Here is a 14888-nt window from a genome sequence, read left to right on the forward strand (position 1 = left end):
AATTATATCACAACTATTTTTATTGTGTCACTAATATTGAGTTTATAAAAAATATATTTGACAATATTTTTTTTTTTTTTTTTTTTTTTAATATATGGCTTTTATTTGTGCCAAGAGAGCACAGATTATTTCGCCAATGTCACGTGCGATGGAGAAGACACGATGGAGATTGTACGGTGCGGTCGAGATTGCAGGCTTAAATTAATTTTAAGGGCACAATAGTAGTAGACTCTCTGTTAACCCATAACCTAAAACAATACAATATATAAATAATTAGATAAACATATTACAATATTATTAAGACATCAAATAAGAACGATCACAAAAATATTTACAACTTAATTTTATTACGCTCAATATATTTACATAAAAATTTACAAAGTGGACTAAACACACACATTAACAAACATTCAACATTAATAGGGCGAGGAACTTTGGGAGGGAGAACGTCATATACGGGGTGGAGGAGATTGGGGCAAGAAAACAGTATATGGGATAAGGAACCTTCGTCAAGGCCACATTCACACAAAGAGTGATCTCTAACTCTAATTTTACAAAGATGAACGGGCGTACATGCATGTCCAAGGCGTAAACGGCAGATAGTTGTGGTGACCCAACGTTTAGCTTGCCTGTGATGAGAAAACCAAGGTCGCCTCGGAATAACTGGTTGTAGACTTGCGTAAAATCTACCTTTAGATTTTGATGAAACTTCCCAAACAGAGTTCCAGGATTTAACAAGATGAATTTTCGGTAGAGCACACAAGTCCTGTGTTGAGTTTTTAAAATGATCAAGAGAGCCAGTCGATATCGCAGATTTAGCAAATGAATCTGCTGCATCGTTGTCGGGAATACCAGAATGGCTTGGTATCCAGACAAGCGATAAATCTAGCCCTTTTTGATGACAAGAAAACAATGCTTCCCTGATCTTAAGGATGATGAAAAACTTTCGTTTACTACGAAACGGATTTTCCTTAATTGCCAACAGACAACTCAAAGAGTCTGTCAAAATTATCGTGTGTCTGAGGTCATGGGAGTGGACAAAAACGATGGCTTCTAAAATTGCAATCGCTTCACCGGTAAAGATGGATGATTCAGGAGGGGATTTAAATTGAAGGACAATTTTGAATTTGGGGATCCAAAAGGCTGAGCCGACGCAGCTTTCAGGGGATAGTTTAGAGGCATCAGTAAATATAAGTAAATGATTTGACCAATTTTGATGAAGAAATCTTTGAAATTTAGAGTTTGTATCAGGGGCCCCTTTAATAAGACCAAGATCTGTAATGATTGACGGATTATAGACTAGAGATCTAAATGGAGTGGAAAAAAGAGGATTTGACTGGAATCTTAAGATAGGATGTGGGAGTGTAGTAAATTTTAAAAAACTGTCTAATAATAAGGATGGACTTCTAGAGCGAACGCAGAGTTGGGACAGTTCGCTTAGACGGGACCAAAGAGGATGAGAGGATAACTGTAAAGATTTTACTACAAAACGGTCGCATAAAAATTGTCTTCTCAGTTGAAGCGGAGGATCAACACATTCAACCTGCAGAGCGTTAGTGGGAGTAGTTTTCATAGCTCCTAGGATTATTCTGAGGCATTTGTATTGAATTTTATTAAGTTTTTCAGAAACGGATTTACTGAGTGGTTCTAAGACAAATAGTCCGTAGTCTAAATGACTACGAACTATTGCATTGTACAGTAGTTTAAGAGAATAGGGGTGAGCTCCCCACCAGACTCCTGAGACTGCTCTAAGGACGTTAATACCCTTTTCACATTTTTTAATAACATGCTCAGAGTGACAAATTCCATTCAGTTTGTTGTCGAGAATAATGCCTAGAAATTTCGTCTTGTTGGCAAAGTTGATGCGTTGATCCCCAAAAAACAAGTCGAAGACAGGAATTTGTCTTTTTCTAGTGAACACAACTGCCTGAGTCTTATCAATAGACAAAGACAGGCCATGGTCAGAGAGCCATAGGTCAAGATAATGTAAAGCAGAGTTTAATCGCAAAGTTAAATTTTCAACAGATGTAGATTTAAAATATAAAACGATGTCATCAGCATATTGAAGTATGTTACAGAAATTATTCACAGACAATTCGAGATCATGGGTATAAATGCTATAAAGCAGAGGGCTAAGGACTGAACCTTGCGGGAGACCTTTCCAGACAATCCTGGGGGGAAGAATACAATTTTGGTATTTAACAGAAATTGATCTGCAAAAAAGCAGATTACATATGAAATGAGTAATCCTCGGAGGGATACTCAGCTGTTGCAATTTTTGCCTGAGTACCGGAAGAAGAATATTATCATATGCAGAAGTAATATCTAGAAAAACACCCACAAGGTACTCTCCGTTAGAGAAGGCTATTCGAATGTCTGTCGTAAGAATGCTGAGACTATCAAGAGTGCTCAAACCCTTTCGAAAGCCAAATTGAGAGGGCGAGAGAATATTTCTGCTTTCCATTATCCATTCCAAACGGTTTTTTAGGAGATGTTCAGTAACTTTCACTAGTGTAGACGATAAAGCAATGGGTCTATAAGAATTGGGGTCCAAAGGGCTTTTTCCCGGTTTTAGTATGGGGATAATAATTTGGGACTTCCAAGATTCCGGGACGATTCCTGTTGAGAAAAAAGCATTAATTATATTCAGATAGACGCATTCACTGAGGTTTATTATAAAGGAGTAGGGCACGCCATCTTCCCCTGGTGACGAGTCCTTCAGTCCGTTCAGAGCTGTGTGTAGCTCTGAGATAGTAAACGGACTATCCATATCATCTGAGGAAGATGATTGAGTAAAATTTATAAAACTATCCCGACATGGAACAAAGGGGGGAGCAAGTTTGGTAGTAAAATCATTAAGCCATACGGATGGATTATAGGCGTTTGGGTTATCAGAATCGAGGGAGCGGCGAAATCTCTTAAGATTTCTCCAAACTGTTTGAGGGGGAGACCGAGGACTAAGGGATTCACAGAAATTGGTCCATCCCTGTTTTTTCTTTCTGGAAAATAGTTTTTTAATTTTGGCATCTATATGCTGATATTTGATAAAATTTTGTGAAGTCATAGATACATTATATGACTCTTCGGCTTCAGATCTCTGTTGGACCAAGGAATTACACTCTTCATCCCACCAAGGCGGAGAGATGCAAATTTTTTTATTAAGATTTTTTTTGTGGGAAATGGGAATCAGCAGAGGATTTAATAATATTAAGAAAAAGCTCGTAGTAAGCAAGAGCATTTTCACCGTTCACAAAATCAGGGAGGGAGCTTAACATGACATCAATAGAGTTAGAGTATGCTAACCAGTTAGCATTTTTAAGTTTATATTTAAGGAGAGGGGAGGATTTGGATGGAGCAATGGATCTGTTGTTTAATGAAAGAAGGATAGGGAAATGATCACTTCCAAACGTAGATGGAAGGATATTCCAAGATATTTGCGAGGAAAGGGATGGGGATGCTATGGATAAATCAATAGCAGAATTAGGATTCTGATTAGGATAAACCCTACGAGTCGGCGAACCATCATTGAGAATGCAAAAGTTTACATCATCAACAATGTCCACCAACAAGGGGGCAAATCCATCACAGAAATAGGAACCCCATAATGTATGGTGGGCATTAAAATCCCCCATAACAAGAACAGGGCTTGGGAGGGAAGAAAAAATGGAGTGTAATTCAGGAACAAGTGAAGGGTTAGGATGAGGAATGTAGATAGATAAAAAGGAGATGTTGAAGGCTTTGATAGCTACAGCATTTATTTGCTGGCTAAAAGGAGGTAAGGAAATTTGGGAGAAGGGAATGGAGTGCCTGATCAAGATGGCACAACCTGCATACCCATCATTTCTGTCATCCCTCAAACAGGAGAAACCCGGTACCCGAAAACGAGAGCCGGGAATCAGCCATGTCTCAGAGATGGCAATAATGACAGGTTTAAATGAATTAATAAGTGAGAGGAGTTCAGGTTTCTTACGACGGACGCTTTGACAGTTCCATTGAAGGAATCTGATTGGGGCCATTATTAAGGATTGTAAATAGCTGGGATAAATCATTGGCAACGTTGGACGGTAATGGGACATCATTACATGTACTGAGGATATTTAGGAGGATTTTGGTGAGTAATTCCAATAAATTAGGATTATTATTAGGTGGGGAAGGCTGAGGAACGTTTAGAGCGCAACCATTAGGAGAGGAGGAGGGGCAATTGGCAACTATGGCCTGATGGGCATGTTTATCATACCCCTTTCCTTGAGGAAGTCTAGGGGAGGGAGAGCGGACAACGGTTTGTCTGTAAGATTTAGTAGAACTAGGGGTGGACCTCGAAGGACCAGGGGTGGGTGGGACGTATGCAGGAACAGAGAACAACTCTTTTGCTACCTCAGCATAGGATCTGCGGACATTAGGGAAGCGAGAGGCAGCTTCCATGTATGAGACATTATCTTGTGCCATTACAATTTTAATTGATTGCTGACGAGAATACTCAGGGCAATCCTTATCTGTGGCAAAGTGTTTGCCAGAATAATGTAAACATGTAGAATTATCTTTAATAACCTCACACGAATCACCCGTATGAGATTGAGAACATTTAAAGCACCTGGGAGTAGATCTACACTGAGTCCGAACGTGGCCATATCGACAACAGTTTAAACATATTATTGTGGGGAGATTGTATATTTCAACGGGAAGGGATGTATGAAATGAATATATTTTGCTAGGAAGGATTTGACCTTTAAAAGTTATGACTACCGATTGAGTTGGTACCCAAGACACAACTCCTTCGTTAATAGTCTTCCGGTTAAGACGCCTCAATTTTATTACTTCCCCACATCCATGAGGAAGCTCAATTGATTCAATGAGATCCTCCATAGACCAGTCCACTGGGATGCCTTTTATTAGTCCCATTCTGGTAATGTTATAAGTAGGAAGGCTAGCCGTATACTTACACAATGCTAAGACTGGGTTCTTTAAAAAACTATTTGCAGCTTGTGCTGAAGCAAACTGAATTTCAATTTTGTTCCTTCCAACATTTTTGACACCATCATTCATAATAGAACCAATCTTGTGCTTATGAAGAAATTGTCCGAATTTAATGGCTCTAATTGAATTACCTGCAGCTGGATCAGCTACTTCCCGAGAGACGTGGACAATGAAGGGACCTTTGTCGTCATCCGTGTAACTTTTTGGGCCATCAATAAAGGAAGGATTAACATAAACATTCTGGATAGAGGCACTAGCGGTAGAAGGGTAGATAACTGTTTTCTTTGAAGAGGAATCAGGAGAGCAAGAAGACTTATCGCCGGAGCGTTTGCGAGAAGAGGATGTTGGAGGATCAGTTTGACATTCTGAACCCCCGGGATCAGGAGGTTCGGGAGGTGGATCAACATCCATTATAAACTAACTACTGTAACTTAACTAATATACTATAACTATAATCAAAAGTAAATAACACTTACCGAAACAGAATTATGTTAGTAAAACCCAGAAACCATAAAATTAAACTATTTGCACTGAAAATTCATAAAAAAGTTACACAGAATTAATATAAAAACACAGATATCTCACTAACACGTGTGTCAACCAAAGCTAACGCAAGCGAAAAAAACAATATTTTTTTTTATTTTTTTTATTTTCATTAATGATGTGTTGATAAGGAAATGTGTGTAGTATTTATTAAGTGTCTACCAAAATCTACGAGATAAGAGCTCCAATATATAGTTGGCGGTTATTTTACCTTTGAGGTATTATCCAAAATTAGCACCTTCATTCAAATTTCATTTATCTGGATCTACCAGTGCTACTTGAATTTCATACATTTTAAGGTCCACTTTTTCTACACAAAGGTACTCCTCCTTATTATACACTCTATATTTCCTTAATGTACTATAGTCAGTACTGAGTGGGAATGCATACAGCCAATACTCACGATCTAAGTTTGCCGGTTAAAATTAGGTCGTAAGGGTCGAGCGACGACTATGCATATTGTTGCGGGATTATAAATTGTTTTATGTACTACATTGTTATTTGAAGTACTAAATATCATCATCATCGTCATCATTAAATTACAAATCTATATTATTATAAATGTGAAAGTAACTTTGTCTGTCTGTCCCTCTTTCGCAGTCAAACTGCTGAACCGAATTTGATGAAATTTGATATGAAGCAAAACTTGAACTCTAAGAAAGGACATTGGCTACTTTTTGCCTAACACATGACAACCAAAACCCTAAAACGTGGGCCACTATTAATATGAAATATAGTGAAGTTACAGCTATAGTAAGTAATATTACGCTTAATATAAATTAAATCAGCTTTACCAGCATAGAATCAAAATCAAAATAAACTTTATTCAAGTGTGCTTTTACACACTTTTGAATAGTCAATTAATAATTAAGTGAAGCTACCAAGAGTTCGGAAAGTAGATTCTACCGAAAAAAGTCGGCAAGAAACTCAGTAGTTACTCTTTTTCAACATTTCTTAGTTAAATACAATTATATATGTATGTAATGTATCCTGCCTGGAAGTCAACTAGTATTAATTCCAAGCTTTTTAATAATATGCCTTTTTTACCAATGTATTTTTTATTAACGATTTGAATTTACGAAACGGCAAAGTTAAAAATGTCTGCGGAATTTCATTAAAGAAACTGATACCTTGCCCCAAGATAGATTTATTGACTTTGCGGAGTCGGAAACTTGGCGTTATAAGCTTATCCTTACTTCTACTGCATATACAAAGATTATCACTGATTTTATCAAAGTGATCAATGTTTCTGTGAATATACATAATATTGTTGTAAATATATTGCGACGCAACAGTGAGTATTCCTACTCTGTTAAATACATCCCGAAAAGAGTCTCTTGCTCCAAGATTATAAACCCGGTCTGGGTTGCTCTCTTTTGTAAAATTAAGACAGATTCAATATCTGCAGCGTTACCCCAAAGTAATATACCATATGTCATAATACTGTTGAAATAAACTAAACGAGCGGTATCAATATAAGTTGTCTATTTTTTTAAACGCGTAAGCTGCGGAGCTGAGTCTTCCGGTTAGGGATGATAAATGGGGACTCCACTGAAGTTTGGAATCCTATTATATTCCCAAGAACACCGTAGTATCGGCTACATCAAGCCGGCCACCGCTTAAAGATATATGTATTATAATTTTGCTTTTTAACATTGAGTAGGGTAAAAACTACACATTTTGTTTTTTGAGCATTCAGAAACAAATAATTTACTTTAAACCAATCGTATATCTGTGATAATGTACCGTACACATCGTCATAGTTATTTCCCTGTCGACCATAAAAATCAGTGAAGTATTGCCAGAAAACAATACTATATCACAAATACCTTTAACATCGAAAAGAAGATCATTTATATATACTAGAAATAGAAAGGAACCCAAAATTGAAACTTGCGGAACACCAATTTTTAACGTAGATCCAGAAGACTTTATTCCATCAATGAAAACTTGTTGGATTCTTTGACTTAAGTATGAAACAATGAGATCAAGAGTATTTGAGCTTATAAGAAGCGTCTCGTGTTCTACACAATGAAATGCGTTTGATTAATCACAGAATCAATAGCATTCTGTAATTTCTCCCAAGCATCGTAAATATGTTTAAGAAGCGCAATTCCCGCATCAGTTGTTGATCGACCTCTTGTAAAATCAAATTGCTCACAATGAAAAATAGTATTTGTACCGAAATGGATAAGAAGTTGATTTAAAATATTTTTTTCGAAAATTTTAGTTAAAGATGGGAGTGTTGAAATAGGCCTGTAATTACTGGGATCGCGTCTATTTCCATTCTTAAAAAGTGGTGACTTTATTACATTTTAACAAGTTAGGAAATGAGCCCGTGTCCAAACTCTTGTTAAAAATTACTGCTATATATAATATTTTATAAATATTTATTTTTATTTAATTATTTGATAAAAACAAAATATTTACTTATTATTTCAATTTTAATTTTGTAAAGACTTTATGATATTACTTTATATATGAATTTTTTGAATGTATTGTAAACAATAAACATCATTTTATTATCTGTGGTGTACAAAAACAGTGCGTACCAACTTTATATCCCGCCGCAACGCAAAATTATATATAAAAGTGGAAATATCACAATCAAAATAAATGAGAGAGGCGTTAAATTATAATTATGGCGGAGTTATACGGTTATAAACGGTATGAAAAATCGTTAGGATTACTCACAACCCGTTTTGTCTCGCTATTACAAAAAGCAAATAATGGAGTTTTGGATTTAAAAATCGTAAGTACTTACTACTTTTTGTTAAAATTGATTGCTGTCAGTTTGCGCTCGAAAATAAAGTATTTGAATACTATGATTTTTTTTTGCGTAATATTTTATTTCAGGCTACTGATTTATTAGCAGTACGTCAAAAAAGAAGGATATACGACATAACAAACGTATTAGAAGGCATAGGTTTAATTGAAAAACGAAGTAAAAATAGTATACAGTGGAAGTGAGTGGAAATATTTGTTTATTTACTTTGTATGTATATGTTTCACAGTAAAGTTTTTGCTAATATTAAAAGATATTCAACAGGGGTGCTGGTCCTGATGGTAATACAACTGAAGTTGGCAAGAAAGTAAATGTGTTAAGAAAACAAATAAATCTTTTGGAGCAGCATGAAGAACTGTTAGACAAGTATGCCTAGTTTATTTTTATAATTTGTTGTTATAATTCTTTATAGTTTTAGTATATAATCAAATTTAGTTACAATGAAAACTTCCAATATTTCCTACGAGTAGGTTTCATACAATTTTAACCAGAATCTAATGGAATGTTTTTTTTAGGCAAATGCATTGGATAGAACAAAGTATTAAAAATGTATTAGATGATCCAGACAATGAAGCAATGACCTATGTGACTGAAAAAGACATTAAAAAATGTTTTGATGATAATCAAATTTTTGTTCTGGAAGCACCATTAGGTGCAGATTTATCAGTGGGACGTATTCCTCATAAAGTAAGTAAAGTATGTTATTGGACTTTTATATTTTTAACCAAATCTTCTTTCATAATTATGATTATAGCTTAGGCTTTGGATCGGTAAAATAAGGGACTACATAGTACATCTACAATGTGCTTACATTTCATTCAGTGCTCGTCAATAGAGATAATTTTGTAATTAGACCTAAAATTACAAAAGTAAAAATGATAATAGAGAAATGTGTAAATACTAAGTCATTAATGTTAATATTATTGATTCAATCTGTAATCCCTTGTAATTATAATATTACTTTGCAGGAGAAAGAACAAAAATTTTTCCTACATGTAAAATCAAGTGAGGCTGTAGGAGTTATATTATTGTGTGATGTAGACAAGGAGGAGGTAAGAATATGCTTTATTAAATTGAATATACTTAATACTCTGCTCGGGATTCCTTTAACTAATCAAGAAAGAACTGGAAGAAGACATTTTCAGACTCGTTAGGAAGGTACTATAGTGATTCGAAAAGTAGACATTGTAAATGGTGTTTGTGTACCTTATTCTTGCAGTTCACAGTACCTCTACAGGAGCATACCACTTACCATTGGTAGATATAAAAGAAGAATTATTTATGACATTACTATGTACTTGCAATAATTGTTATAATGAATGATAATAAGTTCTGCCTTCTTTATTTTTATTTAACCTTACTGAGCTTAAGATTTGATACAACTTCATGATACATATAATTATTGTTACAGGTGTTAGATGAAGATAGTATGGATGTAGAAGTAGAGAAATACACAGACCAGGGAGAAAATTTATTGCAAGATTGTAGTAAGTTTACTTTATATATTTATGGCATTCCAACATTGGTGCTACTTTAATTAAATGTCTATGTAGATAATTTAATTTTATGATATGATATTTTAATTGTATGTTCATTAAATGGTAGGAAAGCATTTTTGCTGTGAATGAACATATAATATTTTTCAACTTTAAAATTACTTGTGAGTCATTTAGATAAAGAAAGCTTCGTTTTTTTAAATAAGTGTGCAGCTGGATTTATTAGTAATATCTGATATATTTTAAAAAGGAAGTATATTAATATATACTATATAAATAAAATAAATATATATTAATAAGTTATTATTTATTCTCATGAGTCAACTATAGCTAGCCATTTGTAATGGTGTTGGTTTGTAACTCTGTTTATAATGGTTATTTATATTGGTAAAGGTGTAATTATTTTATTTTATATTCATATTTTTCATTGTACTACCTTGGTTGGATATTATACTACTAATAGAATAATGTGTATTGCTTATAAGCTTGAATTTTGTTTCAGATTATCTTTTGAGATTAAGCCCGCCAGTAACAAAGCAAGACTTCTCTTTTTCTTTACATGGTACAGAAGGCTTATGTGACTTATTTGATATTCCATGTTAGACTAGATATTGATTTTTTTTTTCTTTATTTGACATTTTATTGAAAGATTTAAAGACAATTTTACATTACTTTATATGATCATGTATTAAATGAAATCTTAAGTTGAGACTGTATATAAATCATGTAAATAACAATCAAAGTTTATACAGTGTAACAAAAGTTTATTATAAAATAAAAAGTTTTTCTATTGAAGACATTTATTTCTTAAGTTTTGGTTGTGGTACAAATCTATCAAGCACTCCAAATGATTGTTTTGGTGCATTTTCTTTTTGTGGCTTGGTCAATACTTTGTTAGCTTCTATGGATTGGTTGATGAATTCCTGGAAAAAGAGGAATAAAAATGTAGACATTTCGATAAAGAAAATATTTCTTCATTCGGCATAGAGAAAAATTATGAGTAAAGTGTTTTAAGATGAACATTTAATATTTAAATATTTAATAATTCAATAGTCAAATACTATAGAAATAAATATTTTTGAAATTTTACCTTCCTAGCCACTTCTTTTATAATTTTCTTTCTTGCAATATTTGTTTTGCCTTTTTTCTTTTTTCTCGGAGTGAAATCAACCTTTTTAGGTTTCAAATACTGAAAATTCAGGAATTTTATGTTAGAAAAATTTGAAATATTATCAAGATTAATAAAATTGGTATATTTTATAACTGAATGTTAAAAACAGAAGTGAGATGCTTACCAATAGACTCTTTCTTGTCTCCATTTTATCTTTCAAAGAAGGCACATCAATTTCCATAACCTCATATGGATTAAGAGTAATAAGTTCTGCAGGTATCTTTTCAAGGAGTGCTTTAACTTCAGCCTCCTTCCGTTGTTTTTTAGTTTGGAATGGATTGCTTTCCAGTGCATCAAAGTTAGGTTCTCCACTGCCTATAAAATGTTTTTAATGGCTTACAAAACTGATAAGACTTTGATTGTAAATTAAATAGTATAAGAAAGATATTATATATGATATATCCTACATTATGGATGTAATATAGGTGAAAATATTTACCTGGAACAATAACACTTGTAAAACCATTGCTAGTACCAATTCCTAATATATCTTCATAGGGGCAGAATTTGAAGTTTTTAATAGTTTTTCCCATTTTGTGTCTTAGATATGGTTTTTCTGCAGTTTGTGAACAGCAGTTACTGGAAATAAAAAACTTCATAGACAATCTTATATTAAAAAAAAACAATAAAAGTAAAAATGAATTAAATATTCAAACTGCAAAAAATATTATTATTCATAAGTTATACAAAAAGTTTTTGTATAAAAAATACCTGTATACTTCAACCACATTTCCTAGGCCCACTGCCAACATGTCTTTCTGAGAGAACTCTAGATGGTTTGGAGCAGTACGTAATTTGTAATGCTGTATTGGTCCATCAAGGTTCCGAATATCCCATATTTTCATACTTCTATCAACTCCTGATGTTGCCATGTACCTTAAATTTAACAATAAAGTATGTAATATAGTCTTACTTACCTTCTACATTTAATTCAATCAAAATAATAATAATATCATTTAATAAATGTCAATTTTTATTACTTATAAATACTATAAACTCAAAATGAACATACATGCCATTATTATCTACGGCAATAGCTGTCAATGGTGTTTTATGGCATAATATTTTCGCTAATGGTTTTTTCACATTTGGAGACCATAATGAGACAACTCCCTTGGAATTTCCTAAACATATAGTAGCATTGTATGGGTTCTGTGTCATAACTGGTGTCCTTCCCATATTGTTGTTGTAATGACCAACAATTTCTCCTATTGAAATATCTAGCCATGTCATGAATCCAAATTCATTCTGTAACAATTCATAGTATATTAGTATTTAATTTAAAAAGAGAAACACATTTTGACTACTCACTAAATTTTTTGGTATGAAAGACTAACCACAGAATGACTGTCAGTTAACCTACTGGTGGCACGAACACAACATAGTGTGCATTTTAAAAAGTACTGTTATTTGTTAAGTAATTTATTTTAAAGTTAGTTTAGTGCAAAATTTCCTTTAAAGGTTACATTATTTATTACACTAAAAACAATTCAGAAATGCTTCCTTTCAGGCTTTCATTAGTCTTTAGTTATTTTCACATATAATACACATAATTTAAAACAAGATATCAAAATTACATACAACAGCAGCAAGTAAGAAATGATACGGCAAAAACTCCATTTTTAATATTTTGTCCATTCTTTTGATACAGTGTATCTCAATTCCAGTATTGTCGTAAATATACAACCACTCTTTTTGAGCAGCTGCAATCATTGTTTCAACATGTAACCAGCTAAAAGAAAACAAAATAATTTAATTATCTACATTTACACACACACACACCATATATATTAATAATGAAAATTGTAATGTTGTATATATTTACCTCACATCATGTATTGATTCCATAACATTGATTTCAAAGTGTAGTTTTTTCGTAATCCAGTCAAAAGCAGTTAAATGGCCTTTATTGCTTCCCAATAGCAAATGTCTTCCATTACGTGAGTACTTAGCTTGATATGGTCCAAAATCTAAATTTAGCTCAAAGGATTTTGTGGCTGCAGTAATATCAACATTGTCAACTATTACTTGTTGGGTAATTCCTGTAGTTCTATTATCTTCATCAACTTCTAGGAAACTAAGAAAAATTATTTATTTAAAAAATTATGCATTAAATGTTTTCTGATATATTTTTCACAGATTACAATTTTGTACAAAAATTAATATTAAATCCTTACCCCTGGTCTTCTGTTAAGAGTATATCTGCTCTTGCCGCTTGTTCCTGAGCATATTTGAGTTTGTTTTCTTTCTTTTTTAATTTTAATGCATGCAGTGGATGTCTTACACCTCTGCCTTCAAAACCCTCACCTCTTGAATGATGTTCTAACTTTTCAGGATTAATGGGAGCTTTACCAGCAAATTTTTTCTTTTTTTTTTCATTTTCATCGTGTTTTATATTCTTGTGTTTCTATAATAGAAATAAGGCATTGCAGTTAGATTTAAAACTAAAATAATATAACATCAACATTTACCTGTAATATCAATACTACCTTATATTTTTGGATTTTTAATAACCTATTTGTTGGTTTGATTTTATATACTTTCACATCCTGGCTTGTTTCTTTAGTTGTCTCTTCTTTTTTATCTTCAGTATTGAAATATCGAACCTTAAAAAATAATTTACTTTAGAGAATGAAGAAACAATCATAATTAATACATATTGGACAAATGTATGTGAAATACCATTTGGGTTGGGTTTAGCAAACTTCTGCACGATTTTGGGGAAACAAATTATTTTATATGTTAGAGGATTAGTCACTGATTACAAAAATACCACTCGCGTCCTGCGAAATTCTGCACCATTTTCGAGAAAATTAAGAAAACTATCATAACCTATAAACGCCGAAATACGTCAAATAGATCGTAATAACAGTTTAAGAGCAGGATAAGTGACATATTTTGCTCTAGTTCGACAAGGATGCAAAATAACAGTGCTTGTCATATGTCAAAACGCTTAATTAATGTGTCAAAAGTCAAGATAGTGTTCTGTAAGAATTCGAATTTCATTCCGTTGTTTCTTTTATTTGTACCTTATATAATTGACCTGGAATATATAATAAAATAGAAATAGAAAGGTTACACTTGTATATTAAACTTTTAATTGAAACTTAACTCAAAGCTGACTATTTTTACTCCGACTCTATGTAGTCTTGTCGGTCTTACCCCTAGAGTGTTATTTAAGAATCCGAAGGCGCGAAGGGGGTGCAGCACCCGCCTGCTGTAACAAAGCACAGGCACGAAGTGCCTGTGCTTTGTTACGAAAGGCGAAGGTGCTGCACATCCCGTAGCGCCGAAGGCCACTGAGTTTCTAAATTGTTGATAAAATTTTAAGATTAGAATTATGAGATTAGTTTTTGCCAATATCTCAAGAACGGAGCAAATTCGCATGATGGGAATGGTACAGGGGGATAGGGGGAATAGTCCCCCCACCCTCCTCCCCCCCCACATTACCCCCCTAGTGCAGAAGTTTTCTAAACCGCAACCTACCATTTTTTTATCCTTCATTTTTATAGAATTAAATACTTAATTCACAATTCATTTACAAATCTGAATAATACATGCAAAATGCACATCGCACATGCTCAACAACACCGCATGACAATATTTCAGTTTTGACAATGACAGATATGTAGCATTTGACAAATGGCAATATGACGACATGCTTTTGCCATTGACGTTGGAAAACTGCTAAAGATTATATTGTACTACCCAGTGTCTATGATTACTAATTTATTTACAATTTTTATTTATTAATAGTGCAAATGTCGAACGTATTCGCTCATAATAATTAACTTATGACACTTCACTTTGTTTTAAAAGAATAATAAAAATATTGCTGCACTCCCATTTGTCAAACAGCTAATGTTTGGCTACAGATTTCGGTTTCCATAGTTTTACTATAATGTTGGGTCCTATGTAT

At 33.3% G+C, this 14888-nt stretch overlaps 2 protein-coding genes across 2 annotated transcripts; one reads left to right on the forward strand and one right to left on the reverse strand.

Annotated features, from left to right (window-relative positions):
• Positions 1–8049: 8049 nt before the first annotated feature.
• LOC124533641 (transcription factor E2F5) lies at positions 8050–10593 on the forward strand. Its single transcript, XM_047109046.1, has 7 exons — positions 8050–8269; positions 8374–8483; positions 8567–8668; positions 8818–8989; positions 9271–9354; positions 9714–9789; positions 10301–10593. The coding sequence occupies exons 1-7, from the start codon at positions 8159–8161 to the stop codon at positions 10399–10401; spliced, it is 756 nt and encodes a 251-aa protein (XP_046965002.1). The 5' UTR covers positions 8050–8158; the 3' UTR covers positions 10402–10593.
• On the reverse strand, positions 10581–14611 carry LOC124533640 (WD repeat-containing protein 46). Its single transcript, XM_047109045.1, has 11 exons — positions 14456–14611; positions 13459–13575; positions 13147–13376; positions 12795–13046; positions 12551–12701; positions 11982–12217; positions 11681–11845; positions 11409–11548; positions 11094–11284; positions 10889–10987; positions 10581–10721 (listed from the first exon to the last, which is right to left on the reverse strand). Exons 1-11 carry the CDS (start codon positions 14471–14473, stop codon positions 10599–10601), a joined length of 1722 nt encoding a protein of 573 aa, XP_046965001.1. The 5' UTR covers positions 14474–14611; the 3' UTR covers positions 10581–10598.
• Between the last annotated feature and the right edge of the window lie 277 nt (positions 14612–14888).

Source organism: Vanessa cardui, chromosome 11 (genome assembly GCF_905220365.1).
Source record: "Vanessa cardui chromosome 11, ilVanCard2.1, whole genome shotgun sequence".
Taxonomy (NCBI): Eukaryota; Metazoa; Arthropoda; class Insecta; order Lepidoptera; family Nymphalidae; genus Vanessa; species Vanessa cardui.

Excerpts from the sequence above, each read along its gene's own strand:
- LOC124533641 (XM_047109046.1), top strand. The coding sequence starts at position 8,159 with ATGGCGGAGTTATACGGTTATAAACGGTATGAAAAATCGTTAGGATTA. Across the intron at positions 8,270-8,373 it reads GAGTTTTGGATTTAAAAATC|GCTACTGATTTATTAGCAGT; the intron begins GTAAGTACTTAC and ends ATTTTATTTCAG. Across the intron at positions 9,355-9,713 it reads GTGATGTAGACAAGGAGGAG|GTGTTAGATGAAGATAGTAT; the intron begins GTAAGAATATGC and ends TTATTGTTACAG.
- LOC124533640 (XM_047109045.1), bottom strand. Across the intron at positions 13,377-13,458 it reads TAAAAATCCAAAAATATAAG|AAACACAAGAATATAAAACA; the intron begins GTAGTATTGATA and ends TTTCTATTATAG. Across the intron at positions 11,846-11,981 it reads GCCGTAGATAATAATGGCAT|GTACATGGCAACATCAGGAG; the intron begins GTATGTTCATTT and ends GTTAAATTTAAG.